This window comes from Myxine glutinosa, chromosome 9, assembly GCF_964187855.1.
Source record: "Myxine glutinosa chromosome 9, kmMyxGlut1.1, whole genome shotgun sequence".
NCBI lineage: Eukaryota > Metazoa > Chordata > Myxini > Myxiniformes > Myxinidae > Myxine > Myxine glutinosa.
This window is the reverse complement of record NC_136269.1, coordinates 110,290,029-110,310,349: the sequence shown is the minus strand read 5'-3', so window position 1 is coordinate 110,310,349 and position 20,321 is coordinate 110,290,029. Positions and strand designations below refer to the sequence as shown.

Genomic DNA, 20,321 nt, shown 5'->3' with positions numbered 1-20,321 from the left:
GGCCTCCACCTTGTATGTCTGAACCTTGTGAGCGGAGTATCTTGAAAAATAAGCGAAGTACCAACTTCTAATCTGGTGTGTGGGTGTATCTAGGCATAATGATGAACACTATTGAAAATTGGGTCGCCACGTCAAAATCCAAGATGTCCGCCTCCATGTATGTCTGAACCTTGTGAGCGAAATATCATATCATAGCATGTTTTCTGCGTCTTCCACTTTGTTAACTTACATCACTTCCCCGACGGGGGACCTAGGCGTAACGCTTGTTGGGCACCTTGGTCCCCCTTTTTGAAGCAATGTTTTACAGCCGGATGCCGGAAGGCCTCTTGCGACACACAGGGAATTACCAGTGAGCTGGTACTCAATTTGCCGACCTCTGAAGGATGACAGGCTGAGTCAACCCCCCTGGCGTGAATTCAGCGATCGACCGGGATTCAAACCCAGGATCGTAGGATCCCAAGCCGGCATCCTAACCGCTAAGCCAACACGAGACATCCCATGATTGAGAGGGATTTAATAAATTTAGCTTTTGGCAAAATGTTGACTCCTTTTTTTTTTTTTTTCATGGTTTGCATGGATCTTGTGTTTTTTTTCCTCTCTTCTTCTTCACAGCACGAGACAAGGTCACAGTACGATGGGTCTACATGGGAGCGTCCACGGCAAGACTCAAGTCCATCACATCAAGATCTGGTAAAGGAAGCCATTTACTTTCCCATCTCTCTTTTTCTCCGTTACATTCTCGTCATTTCATTCTCTCTGACTCTCTTATGTAGCCTTCACAACTGCTTTTTCATTCTTCAAAGCCATAACTTTCAACTTACTATGTCTACTGAGTGTGATTCATCAAAAAAGTATAAACCTCTCTTATGTAGCCTTCACAACTGCTTTTTCATTCTTCAAAGCCATAACTTTCAACTTACTATGTCTACTGAGTGTGATTCATCAAAAAAGTATAAACCTTGTCTTGTGCAGCATGATATCATTCATTTATTCAACTGAACCACCTTTGGAGGCCATTTTTCCCCACAGTGCGGGGGTTGGCCTTTTTCTGGCACCATGGTCCCCTTTTTGAAGCAATGTTTTATGGCCGGATGCTCTTCCTGCCACCAACCCTGTTATTCGCCTCTTGCGACACACACGGAATTACCAGTGAACTGATACTCAATTTATTCAACGACTCATAATAATTATTTGTTTGCCTGTTTCTTTATTTATTTTTGCTTATGCCTAGGGCTCTTGGAGGAGCTTGTACATATTATTACTTTTTTGGGGTCGGTGGCAGTAGTTGGATTTACGGCTATAGATGCCATGTGTGTACGCATAGTTTTAGAAACCTCATCATGTATTTCGTGTGTGTGTTTGGAGTAAGTAGTGTACAATATTGCAAATGAGAGGACAGGTGTTGTCTAATTTAGAAAAGCTAGGGTAAGGTGTCCCGTCCCGTCCATTGCTCTCATGTTGAATTGTTGGAGAGTGGGCAAGGGTAGAGGATGATATGGCATGTTTTACTTCCACCAACAAAGGGAGAAGAGTGCGAGCAGGCCTTGGTTCATGGCCTAGGAAAGATTAGTTGAACTTCTGGGTAGGAGATTAGTCCACCTTTCCTGGGGCGAGAGACCACAGATGGTGTGCGCTGTGTCTCAGTGTATAGAGACACGGGGATTGGTTCATATCACTGACGCATGGGAGATGGCCATTCACACCTGGCTGTATATGTCGGATTTGTAAAATGTCATCAGGGTGCACATGTGCGGTGGGGGTTGGGGATGGGCACTGATAAAAAATGCTCTTGCTGCTTGGACTGCACCTTCTCTCACTCCTGCACCTGTTTTCCCTGTCTCTGGGTCACCTGCATGCCTCCTGCTCTCCGGGTCATTGCTGGTAGCCTATGTTTTGCCTTCACCGAGACTCCGCTCCATGCTCTACCCAGCAGCGCTTGGGACAGCTTCACATGTCTTGTCAGGATTCTGGTCAAAGTACGGACCAATGTTCTGGGCCTTCCTGGCTCTTTGCTCGATGTCGGTTAGTTAGTAAAAGTGACCGTTTGGTTCTGTTTTGGGTCCAAGCTTCCAGTGTGGTTATCAACTGCTCTGATTGCAGTTGCAATTATTCGGTGGTTGCCATCTATGAGTCACTATGTTAAAAATGCATGACAAGGACATGCATTCACAGGCATCGGTGTACTTTTACACACTAATTGCAGTGGCACGACGATCGGTAAGTCAACACAGTATGTTGATTAGAACCTGAAGACTTGCTCTGCATTATTCTGTTCTTTCTCGTCACAAAGGACATTCACGCATTGCTTTTGATTCGCAAAAACATGAACTACTGTGGTCAAAATTGTGTGTGCCATTTGCTCACATTCCCCTTTTCTGTGTCAGTATTATTTATTTATCTATTATTCTTTTATTGTCACCAAAATTAAGTCACACTTGCATGTTGTCTGTTCCCAGAAGTCCAGGAAACGATGCATGGTGGGTGAGAAAGATGTAATCTTGCGGACAGCGCATCATCAGTGTTATCCATTCAATGGTCTTTAAGGTTGTTAGCTAGGACAAACTGAAAGACGCACTGCAACTTTCTGCAATAAGGACAAATGTATGCATTTGGGAACATGGATGAGGTATTAAAATAAACCTCTGGAATCAGATGAAATTCAAACTATATTTGGAAGCATAGAAACACAGGCAATTAGATTTGTGACCTTTTCATATTCTTTCATCTGCATCAAGCTGCTAAAACTTTGCCTTCTAAGATTTTTCTCTTCATAGGCTGTAATTATATTTCTGAAAAAAGGACAATCCTGAAAAGGACAATTTCAGTATTTATCGGTGAATTGTCTTACAGAACTTTGTGACGATAAGGTGAATGTCATTTTTGCCACAGATCTATGTGCGGAAGTCTGTGGCGCTATACAGGTGCAGGTTGTTTGGTAAACGAACTTTGGCTTTTAGATGGATAGATGGATTGGCATGGTGGATGCTGACGATGTTCGACCAACTTCAGGTGTGAATGCCAATGATGGACCAACTTTCACCAAAAATCTATGTTGGCCTAGCATTGGCTTTCAACGCTGTCCCAACAAAGCTGTAACAGCTGCGAGCTTTAACCGATTTTGTTTATGGCACTGTTATTCATTTCTTAGAGTGTTCCATTTTGGACATTCACTTTCCTGTTTGGAACCATCTATTGAATGGTTATGCAAATATGTTTGGAATTTGACCTTCATCCCCCTAACCCTCCACCATGCTTCACACACATCCATATACATATATGGCCCTCGTGCTTCCAATCCCTTACTCAGATCTCCTCCCAAACCTCTTTTTCTTCTCCCTCCATTCCTCCCACACTTCTGTGCTTTCCTTTCTTTCCCATATCTTTCTTCCTTATAATTCACTTCTTTTTTCTTAATTTCAATCTTCCCATTTTGCCCTGCTCTCCCCCTTTCCACCACCCTTTCCCTGTGCATGCGTAATAAATAGATGGCCACTTGTCTTAATTGGATTTTCTTCAGTTTTACTGGAATCACTTTAAAAATCCCTTTGGAATTCATTACATCCATCCAGTAATCGTACATATCCGGTAACCTATGAAGTCACCCGTGTGTCTTATGCTTAGTGGGTAGTGCTCTGCTTTGAACTACCCTCGACTTCTCTATCTTCATCTTCATAATATTAGTCAGTAAGGGGTACTTTGCTGCACATTTTCCAATACTTCCTTTAACATCTCACATTTACTTGGTTTTGGGGGGGGGGGGGGGGGGGGGGAACTCTTGTTATTGAAGACTGCAGTTCTATTGAATCTGCTCAAATAACTAGGGGGAATTTGGGGGTCATGTAAATAGTTTTGAGCACTGATTTGTCCTGCTTTTCTTGTCTTCTTATGTAGTCCTTCATGCTCTGCAGTCGACATAGTGCTCCACTTATTTACTTTCAATAAGTGCTGCACAGGTACACTAAGTGCTATCACATTGCGTTATAGCTTGATACTGTATATTGTACTTTTATACAAGATGTCGCCACTTCAAAGAGCCAGGTAACAGGCGGTCAAATGGCAACGCATTGACAGTGTAGTGGGGCCACACTGATGGGGTAGTAGGGCCACATTACAAATAAAACAAGTAAGGGGATAAACAGGAAAAGAAGAGAGAGAAGGGAGAAAACATGGTAACCTGCAAGTAAGAGTTTTATAGGGTTAACTGGGATTGGAAATTTAATGGGTGGAATTGCTGTGAAAATCCCTTTGAGTTTACATTTGTCACCCACAATTGTTTTCCTTGAAACACTGGAGGGAAGGGTGTGGTTGAACAGACTCCAGAAGACAGTTCCACAAATGGGATAATAGGGTAACAAAAGGGTGGATTTTCACAGTCAGTCTGGATTTTGGGAGTTGTTGTTGTGCAGTCCCGGACAATTCTCTCGAACAAGCCCACAGCATGGAGACAGCCGATCGATCTCCCAGGGGCGACCCAGAGATCCCCCACATCCAGGATGGTGTACCCCCACCTTCACAAAGTCAGGGCCATGAGAGGGAGAGGGAGAGAGACACACAGAGAGATAGAGACAGACACAAAGACGCAGACACACACACACACACACACACACACACACACACACACACACACACACACAAAGAGAGAGAGATGCAGAGAGACAGAGACAGACACAGAGACACACGTTTCCATTACTGACAAAGAAATCAAATTCTAGCTTGAGTCGTGTTGAGACAAACCCTTTAAAAATAGAAATAGCATCAGAGCCATAGCCGTTATCTATTCTAATTTTCCGAGATTTATATATTGCATATTTTGCAACAGCAACCAAAAAATTGAGAAGAACACCCACGTCTCTACATGTGGGCCTGAAAGACACACCAAATATAAACATATGCATATTGAAAGGGAAGGACAGTTGGTGAAAAAGATATTCAAGGAACAAGAAAAGCGATGTCGGTCTACGACACTGTACATAAGCATGAAACAAATCCTCCTTCTGATAACAGAACGGACAAGTTTCCGGCAGCGAGCTGTTAATATGGTGAACAAAATTATTGGAGGGGAGCGCCCAGTGTGCTAACCTCCATTGTATATCCACTAACACACCATGTATTGGTAAGGTGTACATGTGAGGCCAAAGGGGAGTAGAGGGAGACCCCAACCCTAACCACTCTGACCACAAAGCTACTCGTGTTCTCCCAGAGAGGGGTACATTCTTATTTTGTCGAGAGAGATCACGGATTCCAATCTTAGTTACAAGATGAAAAGCGGGGGTATGTTCAATCTCCGGCTGAAGAGAAGACGAAAGGAGCACTTTAATTTCAGGGAAACCTAACCGAAAGTCCTCAATGTTACCAACACCTTCCCAGCCGATGTTTAGCTGTCTAAATTTTCTAATGATTATACGTACAACTTGGTCTACAAGTCGGACAGACCGAGATCCAACTGAGGTTGCCACCAAACCAGCAGGTTTCCACTTAATTCCAGATGAATCTCTCAGATCACATACTTTGTTAATCCCTCCTTGGATAAATTTTTAAATCAGGGCATGGCTATGAGGGATACCAGGAAAAAAGTTATTGAAGAAAAGGGGTTCTTGAAGGAACATTCGACAATTATAGCCCTCAAGGAAGCGGTGGACGTCAAACCTTTTCCAAGTGTCCAATAAACTCTGATAGAATCTCGGAAGAGAGGCAAAATTTATATGCTCGAGGTCTATCAAAAGAAGCTGCCTATCATATCTCAGTCTACCAGCCTGTTGTAACAGAATAAACGCAAAAGGCCGCCAGGGCAGCTGTTCAGCGAACAGTAGTCTCTGCAGAGACTGCAGCCGAAAAGCCACAACCTGGCCAGAGATGTCAACAATGTCCTGGCCACCTTCCTTCCGGGGGTAGTGCAATATCTCAGGCCTCAGCCAATGGTAGCCACTCCAAAAGAAGTTCACCAGCATTCGCTGAGTAGCCATAACTAGTTGGTTTGATGGCTGTAAAGCAATAATTCTGTGCCATAATTTTGTTGCAACCAGATTGTTTATGACAAGAGTACGACCTCGATAGGAGATGGATCTCAGCAGTCTTTCCCATGCTTTCAATCTGTGCATAATTTGTTCCGGCACTCCTTCCCAATTTTTGTCCCCCCGTCGCACCGCAGAGCGAAAGGGGGACTATGGTTTTCTCCTCCGTCCGTGTGTGTGTGTGTGTGTGTGTGTGTGTGTGTGTGTGTGTGTGTGTGTGTGTGTGTGTGTGCGTGCGTGCGTGCGTGCGGCGTGCGTGCATAAGCAAGCGAAGGACCGAATTCTAATTTGGTGTGTGGGTGCAACCCACGTCAAAATCCAAAATGGCCGCCGCCATGTATGTCTGACGCCACGTATGTCTGAACCTTGTGAGCGGAATATCTTGAAAAATAAGCGAAGTACCAACTTCTAATCTGGTGTGTGGGTGTATCTAGGCATAATGAAGAACGCTATTGAAAATTGGGTCGCCACGTCAAAATCCAAGATGGCCACCACCAAGAAGGCCGCCACCATATATATGTCTGAACCTTGAGTGAAATATCTTGAAAAATAAACGAACTACTAACTCAACCTTGTGAGCGAAATATCTTGGAAAAATAAGCGGAGTACCAACTTCTAATCTGGTGTGTGGGTGTATCTAGGCATAAGGAAGAACACTATTGAAAATTGGGTCGCAACGTCAAAATCCAAGATGGCCGCCACCATATACATGTCTGAACCTTGTGAGCGAAATATCTTGAAAAATAAACGAACTACTAACTTCTAATCTGGTGTGTGGGTGTATCTACGCATAAGGAATAACACTGTTGAAAATTGGGTCGCCACGTCAAAATCCAAGATGGCCGCCGCCATGTATGTCTGAACCTTGTGAGCGGAATATCTTGAAAAATACGTGAAGTACCAACTTCTAATCTGGTGTGTGGGTGTATCTAGGCATAAGGAAGAACGCGATTGAAAATTGGGTCGCCACGTCAAAATCCAAGATGGCCGCCACCATATATATGTCTGAACCTTGTGAGTGAAATATCTTGAAAAATAAACGAACTACTAACTTCTAATCTGGCATGTGGGTGTATCATTAGTAGGCGGCCATCTTTTCAGAATCATTGGAATCTCCCGCAATGACGCTATCTCCGAGGGCCTTTCACTTAATCACCGCAGGAAGGTTGGTGGTCTTTCCGTCTTCTACCGACTCCTCTCCAGCCTTGCTCCCCAGCTCTCTCTGGGCTCTGTCCCCCAAATATTACTGCAGGTCGCACAAGATCTGCCTGCAACCCTCTTATGGTTAAACTGCCAAAATCAAGACTCTCTGCTCACCTTCACTCCTTCATTCCTCTTTTCTCCCGCCTCTGGAACAAACTCCCTCACTCTCTTCAATCCCACTCCTCCCTCCAGGTCTTTAAAACGGCTGTTCACCACCATCTCTTATCTTCCCCAATCCAAAACCTTGATCTTTTCTACCCCCGCTAATTTCACCCCAAATCCACTTTTTTGAGGTGACTTTTGACTCTTTCCTGGAAGTCCTTGGTGTCCTTGCGTTTTATACCTATCCTGCCTCCCCCCAGGCCCTCTCCCTCTAAAAACATCTCCCGATGTCCCTGCTCTCAAATGTTGTGTTTGTGTGCTTCCTCCCCTTCTCTCCCCATCTTGTTGACCGCTCCCCTTTTTATATACTTTGTTTGCTTGTTTGTTTGATTTGTTTGTTTGATAAATGTTAGCTCTTTCACGAGCCTCGACTCTGTACACAAAAAAAAAAAAAAAAAAAAATCCAGGGGCGCCGCCAGGGATTTTGGGCCCCATGTAAAGATATCACAATGGGCCCCTATGAAGCACGTGTGCACATTTTTACCTAATGTTCTCATAATTTTTAGGTCCCCTGTCAGTGCAGGGCCCGTGGAATCATCCTAACTTTCCCCCCCTTACGGCGCCCCTGGGTGTATCTACGCATAAGGGAGAACGCTATTGAAAATTGGGTCGCCACGTCAAAATCCAAGATGACCGCCTTGCGTTTTCCACTTTGTCAACTCGCATCACTTCACCGACGGGGGACCTATGCGTAACGCTTGTTCATTTCTGTTTCACGATTACCAATATGCACTCCAAGATATTTAACCCCATCCGTTCTCCAGACCAGGTTGTGTGGGAGTGAAGGTGGTGATACACAAGAGAGATTGCCTTTGCCACACCATAATGCTGTACATTTATTGTCCCCCGTCGCACCGCGGAGCGAAAGGGGGACTATGGTTTTCCCCTCCGTCCTTGTGTGCGTGCGGGCGTGCATATGTGCGTGCGGGCATGCGTAGGTGCGCGCGTGCGTAAGCGAAGGACCGAATTCTAATTTGGTGTGTGGGTGCAACCCACGTCAAAATCCAAGATGGCCACCACCATGTATGTCTGAGCCTTGTGAGCGGAATATCTTGAAAAATTAGGCGACGTACCAACTTCTAGTCTGGTGTTTGGGTGTATCTAGGCACAAGGAAGAACCCTATTGAAAATTGGGTCGCCACGTCAAAATCCACGATGGCCGCCGCCATGTATGTCTGAACCTTGTGAGCGGAATATCTTGAAAAATAAGCGAAGTACCAACTTCTAATCTGGTGTGTGGGTGTATCTACGCATAACAGAGACCGCTATTGAAAATTGGGTCGCCACTTCAAAATCCAAGATGGCCGCCTTGCGTCTTCCACTTTGTCAACTCGCATCACTTCAACGACGGGGGACCAGGCGTAACGCTTGTTCATTATTATTTTCGGCACCGAATGCGGCATTATACACTGCCCAAATAAAGGGATGTGTTTTGTCCTGCTAAAATGTCTGGCTAAAACCGAAATTACACACAAAAACCTTAATTTACTTTGCTGTTGTGAATAGCAGTTAAAGGGTGTCAATGTTTGGCATAATAAAGTGATGTGCTGAGTTGTGTTTTGTGATTCGGCTGACTGGGATGGCCTACCGTTATGCACACTCGCCTCTCAGTTGTCAAGCCGCAGTTCCAACATAGACAGAGTGATCATTAATGTGTGTGCCGTCCCGCAGATGGATGTTCAACGGCCATCCTATGGATGAGCATCCCACGATTTTAGAAAAGAAAATGCACGATCGATCCCATGGATTTTGTGTACGTGTGTGTGTGTGTGTGTGTGTGTGTGTGTGTGTGTGTGTGTGTGTGTGTGTGTGTGTGTGTGTGTGTGTGTGTGTGTGTGTGTGTGTGTGTGTGTGTGTCATTGGTTGTTTCTCCAAATGTGGGTTTCAAAAGATGGAACGGAGTCCTCCCAGGTCTCAATGTTTCCACCTCCATTTCAGTAAAGGATCATGATCCACGGACCAGTTTATGAAGTTTTGTTATTCTCAAAGTTTTGTTCCGAGGGCTCTTTTGAGGATCGTCAGCAAGCCTCGGACAGCTTTCAACTGCAATTTGTTTGCTGTAATATTCCCAGGGAGGGTTTTTAAGATCCCTGTAACTTTATTTTTTTTATCATTCCCGTTGCTCCAATAATTACTGGTGCAATGTTGGCACTCTTCAGCTTCCAGGATCTTTTCACTTCATTTTTGAGATATTGGTACTTGGTCATTTTCTTGATTTCTGTGTTGTTTCGGCCAAAATCGCTATAAACTGCCACCTCAATTAGCTACTCCTTCTTTTCTTTTTTGTACCTCAGTACTATATACGGTCACAATGCTTTGTTTTCTATATTCACACTTGATGGGATCATTAGGTCAAACGTGAGCATTAGTTCCTTGTTTTCAGTGATTTCTTTTGGTTCATGTTTCCATGAGTTTTCTGGAACCAGGATATTGAGACTTTTGCAGATGTGCAGTGGATTACTCGATATACTTTGTTGTGCCTTTATGTGTACAGCTGCTCTGACATTACTTTTTTGCATCCTGATGGATCATACTTTCTGTTTCTACCTTGAAGAACCTGCGCATGTCTGATTGACTCAGTCCCGCCATTTTCTTGAAGGCATTGGTGTAGTGGCCTTGGTCTTGGCCATTTATAATGATTTGTTCTCCATCCCAGTTGAGCTGACCTCTTCTTAGCCATTCCAAAGAGCCTTCTTTGTCTACTCCCAATCTGTCCAACTCTTCTTTTATACCGTCCTGCTCTTTTATCGTTTTCCCAGTTGGCGGTGTACGTCTGTTGATATTTTGTTTTATAATTTTATTTTGTCTTTTTTGCAACTGTTGGGGCTGCACTCGTTGGGTTTCTTGTGTGACATCTTCTTTTCACATCTGTCTTTGGAAATGTTTTGCAAGGTGGGTTAGGGATACCTTCTCTGGTTTGTTGTCTTTGTGTTTTCTTACAAATTGTAATCAGTAGTTTTTTTTTTTGTTTTTTTTGTATACAGAGTCGAGGCTCGTGAAAGAGCTAAGAGTTTGTTTGTTGTTGTTTGTTGCACTTTTTCCGTATCCGGCCAATCCTACAGTTGCACTTGTCAATCAAAGCATGATATACACTTTGTGGACCCTCTATTTTATTGATGATAAGTCACCCTCACCAAAACCTGCTCTGCAATAAATGTGATTTAATGCACTAGTAATACCCACTTCCACTGGGAGCTAAAGATGTTGTCAATACTCCCTCCATTCTCAAGGTCCTGCTTCTTCTTTGCATGATGGTAGGACAGACACGTACCCTTTTAGTAATACTAAACCACATTTGTTCTGGAAGAGAAAAAGGTGTCGGTCAAACCACTTGCATTATTCTCCATATATAGGCAGAAATCGCAAGTTGTTTCCCCATTCTCACTGGGGAATGTGGGGGTGGGGATGAGAGATGGAGTGAGGGGAGGATTATTTGTGACCACGACCACACCCTGGGCACCGTGAGCATGTATTCGAAACTTGGTGGAAATTTCCCTATCCGTTTTCGAATCTATAATGATCAGACATACGTACATGCATACAAAGGTCACTTCAGGGGGTCCCGCTAATGCAGACCTTTTGTGCCGGAGGTCTAGTACCCCTGAATGACCAAACAACCTTCACACAAGTGGTTGTTAGCTTGACAGCGCTTGTGTTCTTATCCACGCTCTATTAGTGAGAGCCTCCTTTGCAATTTGATGTTTCCCCAGGCTGGTCATTACAGCCAAACCGATGATATCGATGTGTCCTCTCAAATATATATATATATATATATATATATATATATATATATATATATATAATATATAATATATAATATATATATAATATATACATACATATATATATATATATAGACTTGGCATTTAATATGGAATTTTTTTTTTTTCTTGACGGGTTTACTTTCTTAACTCAGTATATGAATCTGGTGAGTTTCTTTTACACTTTGGTGATTTATTTGTTAAAAGAACCATGTCACTGTCTGTCGCAGCAAGAAGTCAACAACAGGATTAATCACAGGTGGCGTGGCAAAATGTACGGACAGGTGCATTTGACGATTGGCTTCGCAGTCGGGTATACAAGGGTTGTTGCTTTCTGTATTCGTGGAAAACAACTGCTGCACGTTTCCAAAAGTTATTGCCGCTTCCTCTGGAGATGGTCCGTCAACTCGACAATGCTGTTTGTCATGGAGTGGTGGCTTTACGAAATTACGGCATGAAAGAGCATGCTATTGCTCGGCAGTATGGCATCACTCAAGGTCAGGTTTCAAAGATCCTGAAACGAAATGCTCAGAGGGGTGTCCCTACTCCAATACCGAGGCCAGGACGTCCCCGCAGAACCACAAGGAGGGATGATCGCCAGCTGCACCGGGTAGTCCGCAATGGCCGTACCAAGTCAGCTAATCGGCTTCGGGCTGAGTGGCAGCAACTGACAAATGTGCCTGTGTCCAGAAGGCTAGTCAACCAACGACTGGTTCAAGCAGGCTATCATGCCAGGTGTCCCCTGAGAAAGCCACGCCTGACCAGACAACACCGCCAGCGCCGATTGCAGTGGGCCAGAGAGCACCGTCAATGGCAGCCAGGACACTGGAATCACGTGATCTTCAGTGACGAGTCTAGATTTCTGGTCTATCGTCAAGATGGCCGTGTCCGAGTGCGCAGACAAGTGCATGAAGCCTACAACAAAGATTGTATAGTGCCAAGAGTCCAAGCTGGAGGTGGTGGGGTGACCGTTTGGGCTGCTTTTCATGCAGGGGGCAAAACTGACCTGGTTGTTCTGAATGGAAACCTGAACCCGTTCAAGTACAGGGCCATTCTGGAAGAAACATTGCTTCCATTTGCTCGTGCAGCCTTTTGAGGAAACCTTGTCTTCCAAGATGACAATGCACGGCCTCATCGTGCTCGCATGATCCAACACTTTCTTGCTGACCGTGGTGTCGAGCATATGGAGTGGCCTGCCATGTCCCCGGATATGAATCCGATAGAGAACTTGTGGGCAGAATTAACGCATCAAATCGACCACTTGGACCAGCAGCCGACCTCTGTGCGTGAATTGCAGCAGGCTATTGTCACTGCATGGCAAGCGATTCATGTCCGAACCTTGGCAAATCTCGTGAACAGCATGCCTCAAGGTGTACGTGCTCTCCTGAATGCTCGTGGGGGTTACACGAAGTACTGAACTGTAATTTTACTGTCCGTAATCCCAGTCGTAATTTAACTTTTGTTTTTGTTAAAACATTTTTGGCTAATGTGCAAAATAAAGAGATACTTCTGGAAAACGTACAGAAGTTTAACACAGTACTGTCCATGAATTGAGTTCGATATCAGTTTACATCACTTTCAAGGATCAATTTATTTGTTTTGAAATGTCAATTGTGGTTTTTGTTTCTTTTAAAGGTCACATTAACAAAATCTAGAATAATTTCAACATAATTCCAATGAACTTTTGGTTCTAAGACATCTTGAAAAGTAAGTTCACCCCCACAAAAAAAAAATTCCATATTAAATGTCAAGTGTGTGTGTGTGTGTGTGTGTGTGTGTGTGTGTGTGTGTGTGTGTGTGTGTGTGTGTGTGTGTGTGTGTGTGTGTGTGTGTGTGTGTGTGTGTGTAATAGGCCATTGCCATGTCTATCCCACCCTGAAACACAAGCGTTCCTCGGAGAGAATTTTTTTTTCAGCAAAAGCGGCTTCAAATTAGTCCAAATGGCAGTATGGCAGATTAATAAAAATTTCATTTGGATCAAAAATTTAACCTAGATGATGTATAAGGCAACAGACCACTGTTTTGATCGCTCCCAACTTTTTTTTTTCCTCTAAAGAAATATGCCGCGATATATTTGCCATGAAGAAATATGATGATTTTTGAAATTTCACAATATCCTATACAGTCTATCCAATAGGTTAATTCTGTCTGGCTGTCCCCTACCCCTGCCCCCTACCCCTGCCCCCCTCCTCCCGAAACATGGAAATGCTCCTTACAGACAATAAGTTGTGTAAAAGTTGCTTCAAATGAACCCAAACCTACGGGAAAATTTTAATACAGCTTCAATTTAGCTCTTTCAATCAGCACAAAAATAAAAGGCTTCCTTTTATTTGTATTTTTATTTCGTGGTATTTTATACCACGGTCTTGCAGCTAATGAGTTATAAAGCACATTATCTATGCTTGTACTATAAATGTTTTGTGTACTTTTTACATCCTGACATTTTGAATTAAGCCACTCATCCTGTTTTTTTGGTCAAAATGCCAAAGGTACCAATTTTTCACTGTATGTTGGATTTTAAACATGTGACAAAGGTGTGGCTCACAGTAGTATTAAATGCTTTTGAATAAAAATAATTTTGAAAGTTAATGGTAGAAATAGCACTTTGGTGATGGCCATTAAAAACTTCTCATGTGATGGATAAAATCCATTTTGAGTATGAATCTCAGCGTTTGGAGAGCTATAATGAGCCATATAAAATTTAACGCCTTTGTGAAAACTTACAGAATTCTTTTGTAAAATCTATGGCTTTGACATTGCCTTTACAGCAGTCTGCGTCGTAATATCCCAATGTTCTTTCATTAAATAGTCTCAAGAGAAGTAGAGACTCGCATTAGGTCAATTTTGTGATTCGAGTTTTCAAATAGAATTTTTAAATTTTCTTTTTAAATAGGAGCTCCATTATATGAGATTCCTTTTTCCTTTGGGCCTGCCTGCCCCCTGCTGGAGAACGCAGTGATGGCAGTTACAGATGCAACATTCCCCTCGCTCATTGCTTGGGCATTTAGCACAGTCGCCTTTGAGAGATCAGTATTTCTCACTCTCCTTGTACTGCTCTTACACCTCCCGACCTCAAGGAGTACCTTTGGCTGTGACTTCCCTTCCGCTACTATCTCTTGTTTGACTGTGTGGTGTACCATCCTCCAAATTGTGACGACTCCATCTACATCTCTCTCCGACAAAATGGACCAGCTTTTAATCACTCATCACAACCCTCTCTTCCTCAAATGTGGCAATTTCAATGGTCACCATGCAACTTGGCTGGGTGTTGATGCCTCTCTCACCAGCCATGGCCTTTCACCAAGGGACTTCGATGACCCCATGGGGCTGACTCGATCTGTAAACTTTCCAACCCAGATGTCTCCCAATGGCAAATCCTCCCTTCTGCACTTGGTGAGGACAAACATCCCTGAAAATGTATTTTGCTCTTCCTCTGTTCCAATTGGTTCATCTGAGTATTTGCTTGTGAGAGTCAATATCTCTCTGGCAATTCTCAGAGCTGCCTCAACACCGGCAACTCTGGCATTTCACTCAGATTTGCAGGGACTGCAAGCAGCCATCTCTGGTTAGGACTGGTCTCCTATATCTGCTGCTCCTGATATTAACTTAGCCTGGGAATTCTTCCACATAAACCTGCTCTCTCTCTCTCTCTCTCTCTCTCTCTCTCTCTCTTTCATGCATAGATTCATCTCGTCTTCAATCATCCTACCCTTCCTCCCACCATGGTACAATCAATCCTATGGTGAGGCAGTTGTTGCTCTGAAACAATTTACCTTCTCTTCATAGAAGGCTAATCTGACCAAAGACAATCTTAGTGCATTCCAAAAATACCACCACAAGTGTTTACATTCTCAGGAGAGCTGGAAGACATCATCTGTCCAACCTCAAGAATGAACTTTCAAACTTGTCTTCCTCCACTAAAACCTGGTTGCACCTTATTAAGTCTGTCTATGGTGTATGCTCCCCTTCCATCCTTCCCCTCTCTTCAAATGGCACCACAGCCAACTCCGCTCGTGAGAAGGCTGAATGCCTCAATTTTGTGTTTGCTTCTAAATATTGTGTCCCCAACTCCTCACTCTTGGTTCCCATCCTTTTTTTTTTTTTTTTTGTATACAGAGTCGAGGCTCGTGAAAGAGCTAACATTTATCAAACAAACAAGCAAACAAAGTATATAAAAAGGGGAGCGGTCGACAAGATAGGGAGAGAAGGGGAGGAAGCACACAAACACAACATTTGAGAGCAGGGACATCAGGAGATGTGTGGGAGGGAGAGGGCCTGGGGGGGAGGCAGGATAGGTATAAAACGCAAGGACACCAAGGACTTCCAGGAAAGAAGACAAAAGTCACCTCAAAAAGTGGTTTGGGGTGAAATTAGCGGGGGTAGAAAAGATCAAGGTTTTGGATTGGGGAAGATAAGAGATGGTGCTGAACAGCCGTTTTAAAGACCTGGAGGGAGGAGTGGGATTGAAGAGAGTGAGGGAGTTTGTTCCAGAGGCGGGAGAAAAGAGGAATGAAGGAGTGAAGGTGAGCAGAGAGTCGTGATTTTGGCAGTTTAACCATAAGAGGGTTGCAGGCAGATCTTGTGCGACCTGCAGGAATATTTGGGGGACAGAGCCCAGAGAGAGCTGGGGGAGCAAGGCCGGAGAGGAGTCGGTAGAAGACGGAAAGACCACCAACCTGCCTGTGGTGAGTAAGTGAAAGGCCCTCAGAGATAGCGTCATCGTGGGAGATTCCAATGATTCTGAACGCTTTGGTTTCAACAGCGTGAAGACGAGCTAGGTGTGAGGTAGGAGCACCAGCCCAGAGGGGAGAGCAGTATTCCATTGAGCTGTGGATGAAAGCCTTGTATGTGGTGAGGAGCTCAGGTGTGCCAAGGAAGGACTTCGCACGACGGACGATGCCCAGTCGGCGACTGGCTTTGGAGGCCAGCTTGGAAATGTGGTTTTCCCAGGAAAGATCATGGCAGATAGTGAGACCCAAAAGCTTGAGTGACAGAACTTCTTAGAGAGGATTATTCAGAAAGTAGATGGGAGGGTTGTCCAGTCGGTCTTTTCGGAGACATCGTAAGAGTGTGAGATTTGTCAGGATTGAAAGACATGTTCCACTTGTTTGCCCAGTCTGTGATTTTGTCCAGGTCTGCAGAGAGTGAGGAGGCTGCAGACTGCCGATCTGAGGGATGAGGAATGGAGCGGCAGAGAGTGGAGTCATCAGCAAAGAGATAGAGAGGATTTTCAAGAGAGTCAGAAAGATCATTAATGAAGACCAGAAAAAGCACAGGGCCCAGAACACTGCCTTGGGGAACTCCAGCCTGAACAGGAAGAGGAGATGAGAGAAACCCATTCAGGGCCACACGTTGACTACGACAAGAGAGGAAGTCCGCCAACCATGCGTGGAGATTTCCATGGATACCAAAGGAGGAGAGTTTGGTGAGCAGAGCGGGGTGCCAGACCGTATCGAAGGCACGTGATATGTCGAGGGAGACAGCTCTAATTTCCTGTTTGGCGTTGAGGACCTCCATCCATTGTTGAGACAGCAGAAGCAGCATGTCCAGAGTAGAGTGACCTGGTCTGAAACCAAATTGATGCTCAGAGATCAAGCCATTGGAGATTAGGAAAGATTTCATATCCGAAGCAATGATGGATTCCATGACTTTGCTGATAATTGGGAGAAGGCTGATTGGTCTGTTGTTGCTCGGATCTGTTTTTGCACCTTCTTTGTGCAAAGCGGTGATGTTGGCTGATTTCCAAGCAGATGGCAGTTGACTTTGAGCAAAAGAGAGGGTGAAGAGAACAGAGAGAGGGAGTGAAAGAGCAGAAGAACAGGATTTTAGGACACGTGGGCTAATGCCGTCAGGTCCAGTTGCAGAATCAGAGTCGAGGGTTGACAGAAACTTTTCCACCTTGTCAGGAGGAAAGGACACGGAGTCCAGGAGCAGCTGGGTACGACTGGGTACGGTGGGTACAGAGAGGGATGGGTTTGGGACACAAGATTTAGAGGCAAACACAGAGTTGAGGCATTCAGCTTTTTTCACATGCGGAGTCAGCTGTGTAGCCATTTGAGGTAAGGGAGGGGATGGAGGGGGAACAAACACCAGAAACAGATTTGACCAGACGCCACCAGGATTTGGAAGAGGGAGACAGATAGGAGAGTTCGGTCTTGAGAACAGAGATATATTGTTTCCTGGCTCTCCTGAGGGTGGACACACACTTGTTTCGGGCTTTGTGAAAGGAAATGAGATTTCCTTCCGTTGGATTTGTTTTCCAGGAGACGAAGGCAAGTTGTTTCTGGGCAACAGCCTCACCACAAGATTCCGTGTATACCATGGACGGGAGGAAGGGTATGACAACTGAAGACGAGATGGGATAAATCTGTGCATGAGAGAGAGCAATTTACTTTGGAAGAATTCCCAGGATGAGTTGATGTCAGAGGTGGTAGAGATGGGAGACCAGTCCAGATGATTGATGGCTGCTTGAAGACCGTGGCAGTTGGCCTGAGTGAAATGCCAGACTCGTCGACGCTGAGCAGGCTCCCTGAGAATGGTCAGAGAGATGTCCACTTTAACAAGAACATGATCAGATGAGCCGATTGGAGCAGAAGAAGAGCAGCAGACATTTTCAGGGAAGTTAGTCATAACTAAGTCCAGAAGAGAAGATGCTCCGTTGACTGAGATCCGGGTCGGGAAATTGACAGATTGTGTCAGTCCCAGTGAGTCACAGAAGTCCTTTGCTGAGGAGCCATGGCTGGTGAGAGAGGGACCCACACCCAGCCAACTGGCATGGTGACAATTGAAATCACCACATATGAGGAAGAGAGAGTTAGGATGAGTAGACAGAAGTTGGTCCATATATCAGACAGCGAGATGTAGATGGAGTCATCACTGTTTGGTGGACGGTACAACACACATATGAACAAGAGGTGGGAGTGAAGGGAAAGCCGTAGCCAGAGGTATTCCTGGGGGTGAGGTGGAGAGAGTGCAGTGCAGGGCGAGTGAGGAAGAGAGTTTTTTTATAAAGATAGCAACCCCACCTCCAGGACGAGGCTCAGGTCTATCCTTCCGGAGGAGGGAGTAACCCCGGGAGAGATACTAAGGAATCATAGACATCATGAAGGAGGAAAGTTTCTGTTAAGCAGATCACGTCTGGTTTGACAGAAGCAACCTGTATGGAGAGATCAGTTGAGTTTGAACGAAGGCCCCGGATGTTTGAGGTCCATACCGTTAATGAAGAGGAAGGGGGAGCATCGGATACAGAACAGGGGGGGGGGGGGGAGGGGTAGGGTAAGATGTGGAAGAGGTGGAAGAGGTAGGGAGAGCTATTGAAGGTGTGTCACAGATTTCAGAATAGCTCGGAGAAAGGGAAGGATGGGGCGGACAAAAGGTTTGATGGTGATTGGGTGAGGCACAATGAGGTGTTATTTGAGGAGGGGAAGAGCGAGGCAGAAGGTTGGGTACGCTTAGAGGATCCTTCCCAGTCATACCCAACTGCTCGTGGACTGTGTGTTTCTACCTGAGAAGGTGGATAAGTATCTGTCTAACCTCGACTGACTTTGCTACCGGACTGGATGGCATCGGCTCACGTGTCCTAAAAACCTGCTCTGCTGCTCTTGCACATCCTATCTCTGTGCCATTTGCACTCCATCATCTTCCATCTGCTTGGAAATCCGCCAACATCACTGCATTACATAAAAAGTGCAAACACTGATCGCCTTAACTACAGACCTCCAAGCTTACCTCCAATGAACAAGTTATTCGATCCATCATCGCAGTCAATATCAAATCCTTCCTTTTTCTCTAAAGGCCTGATCGCAGACCATCAGTCTGGATTCAGACCCCATCACTCTACCCTGGACATACTGTTCCTGCTCTCCCAACAATGAGTGGACTATCTCAATCCCAGATATGACATCATGGCCATCTCTTTTAACACATCTCGAGCATTCTTTCGGAAATGGCATTCAATATGGTTCTGTACTCCAAACTCTTTGCCTATGACATCCAAGGCCTTCTCCACCTATGGCTTACTAACTTCCTCTATTCTTGTCGGAAAAGTGTGGCTCATCTCCCCTCCCTGTCAAGATTAAGTATAGGCCCTATCCTATTCTTAATCTTCATCAACGACATTGATAGATCCACAAGCTTTTCAAAGACTTGGAACGTCTTTAAATCCTGACAAATGTCACACTCTCACATGGCCTTTCTGAAAATACCATCTGGCAAACCCTTCCATCTCCCTTGTCAACAATCCTCTGAAGAAGTTCAGTGACTCAAGCTTTTGGGCCTCACTATCAGCCATTATTTTTCTTGGGCAAACCACATTTCTAATTTGACCTCCAAAGACAGTCGATGACTGGGCATCCTCCTTCTTACAAAGTGGTTGGCACATCTGGGCTTGTATGTACCTACAAAGCTTTTACCCTCAGCTTGAAGGAGTACTACTCTCCCATCAGGGCTGGCACACATTGCTCATGAGCTTGACACTATGAAAACCAAGGCCTCCAAAAATATTGGAATCTCCCACGATGAAGCTGAGTCTCTGGGCAGTAGTTTCTCTATTTTAACACATGTAGAACCAACTTTTTCAATGTCTCCTCAATGTCATTCTTCCTTATTCCAAGGCTTTAAGACAGCTGTTCACCATCATCGCAGATTACATAAATGTAATCGCTTCCCCCTCATTCTTATCCGCATCCCTTGTTTGTCCGTCTCCTTCTATTTGGTCTCTCCACCCTTCTGTTAGTATGTCCCTCCTCTCTACCGTTAATTTTGTTCCGTTGCATCCTGATGCATGCTCTGTTCTAGCTCTTCCATGAGCCTTGTCCTTGTATACAAAACAATAAACATTTTTTCTATACCCTTAAATTAGCCTGTTTTTTCTAGTGTATATGCGGTTTAGGTACATGCCCAGAAACACATTTGCTTAATGATGAGAAAGTGCAATCACACCGTTTCGAACTCGGTACACCCAACAACCTTGTAATCCAGATATTGCAGATATTGAATTTGACAGTCTGCCTCCTGACCACAACGGGTTTTCTTGCACGCAAAAAATTGACGACGAAGGAAGCTGGGATAGGTTCAGGGCAAACGCGGAGGTGTGCTGCGTGTAAAGGGGAATGACTTGTTTGTATTGGGTTAAACACATCATTTGAGAGGAGCATTTGGGTTGGGGACAGTGACAGGATTTGGA

At 44.6% G+C, this 20,321-nt stretch overlaps 1 protein-coding gene across 3 annotated transcripts in view; it reads left to right on the top strand.

Annotated features, from left to right (window-relative positions):
• DLG2 (discs large MAGUK scaffold protein 2) overlaps window positions 1-20,321 on the top strand; it is a 467,276-nt gene that overhangs the window by 65,080 nt on the left and 381,875 nt on the right. For all 3 annotated transcript variants that reach the window (XR_013624585.1, XM_078784648.1, XM_078784647.1), the window contains exon 3: window positions 613-690. Coding sequence is in view for 2 of the 3 variants with exons in the window: in XM_078784648.1 (XP_078640774.1) it covers window positions 613-690 (78 nt within the window). In the remaining variant the exon portion in view is untranslated. The remainder of the gene's footprint in view (window positions 1-612; window positions 691-20,321) is intronic.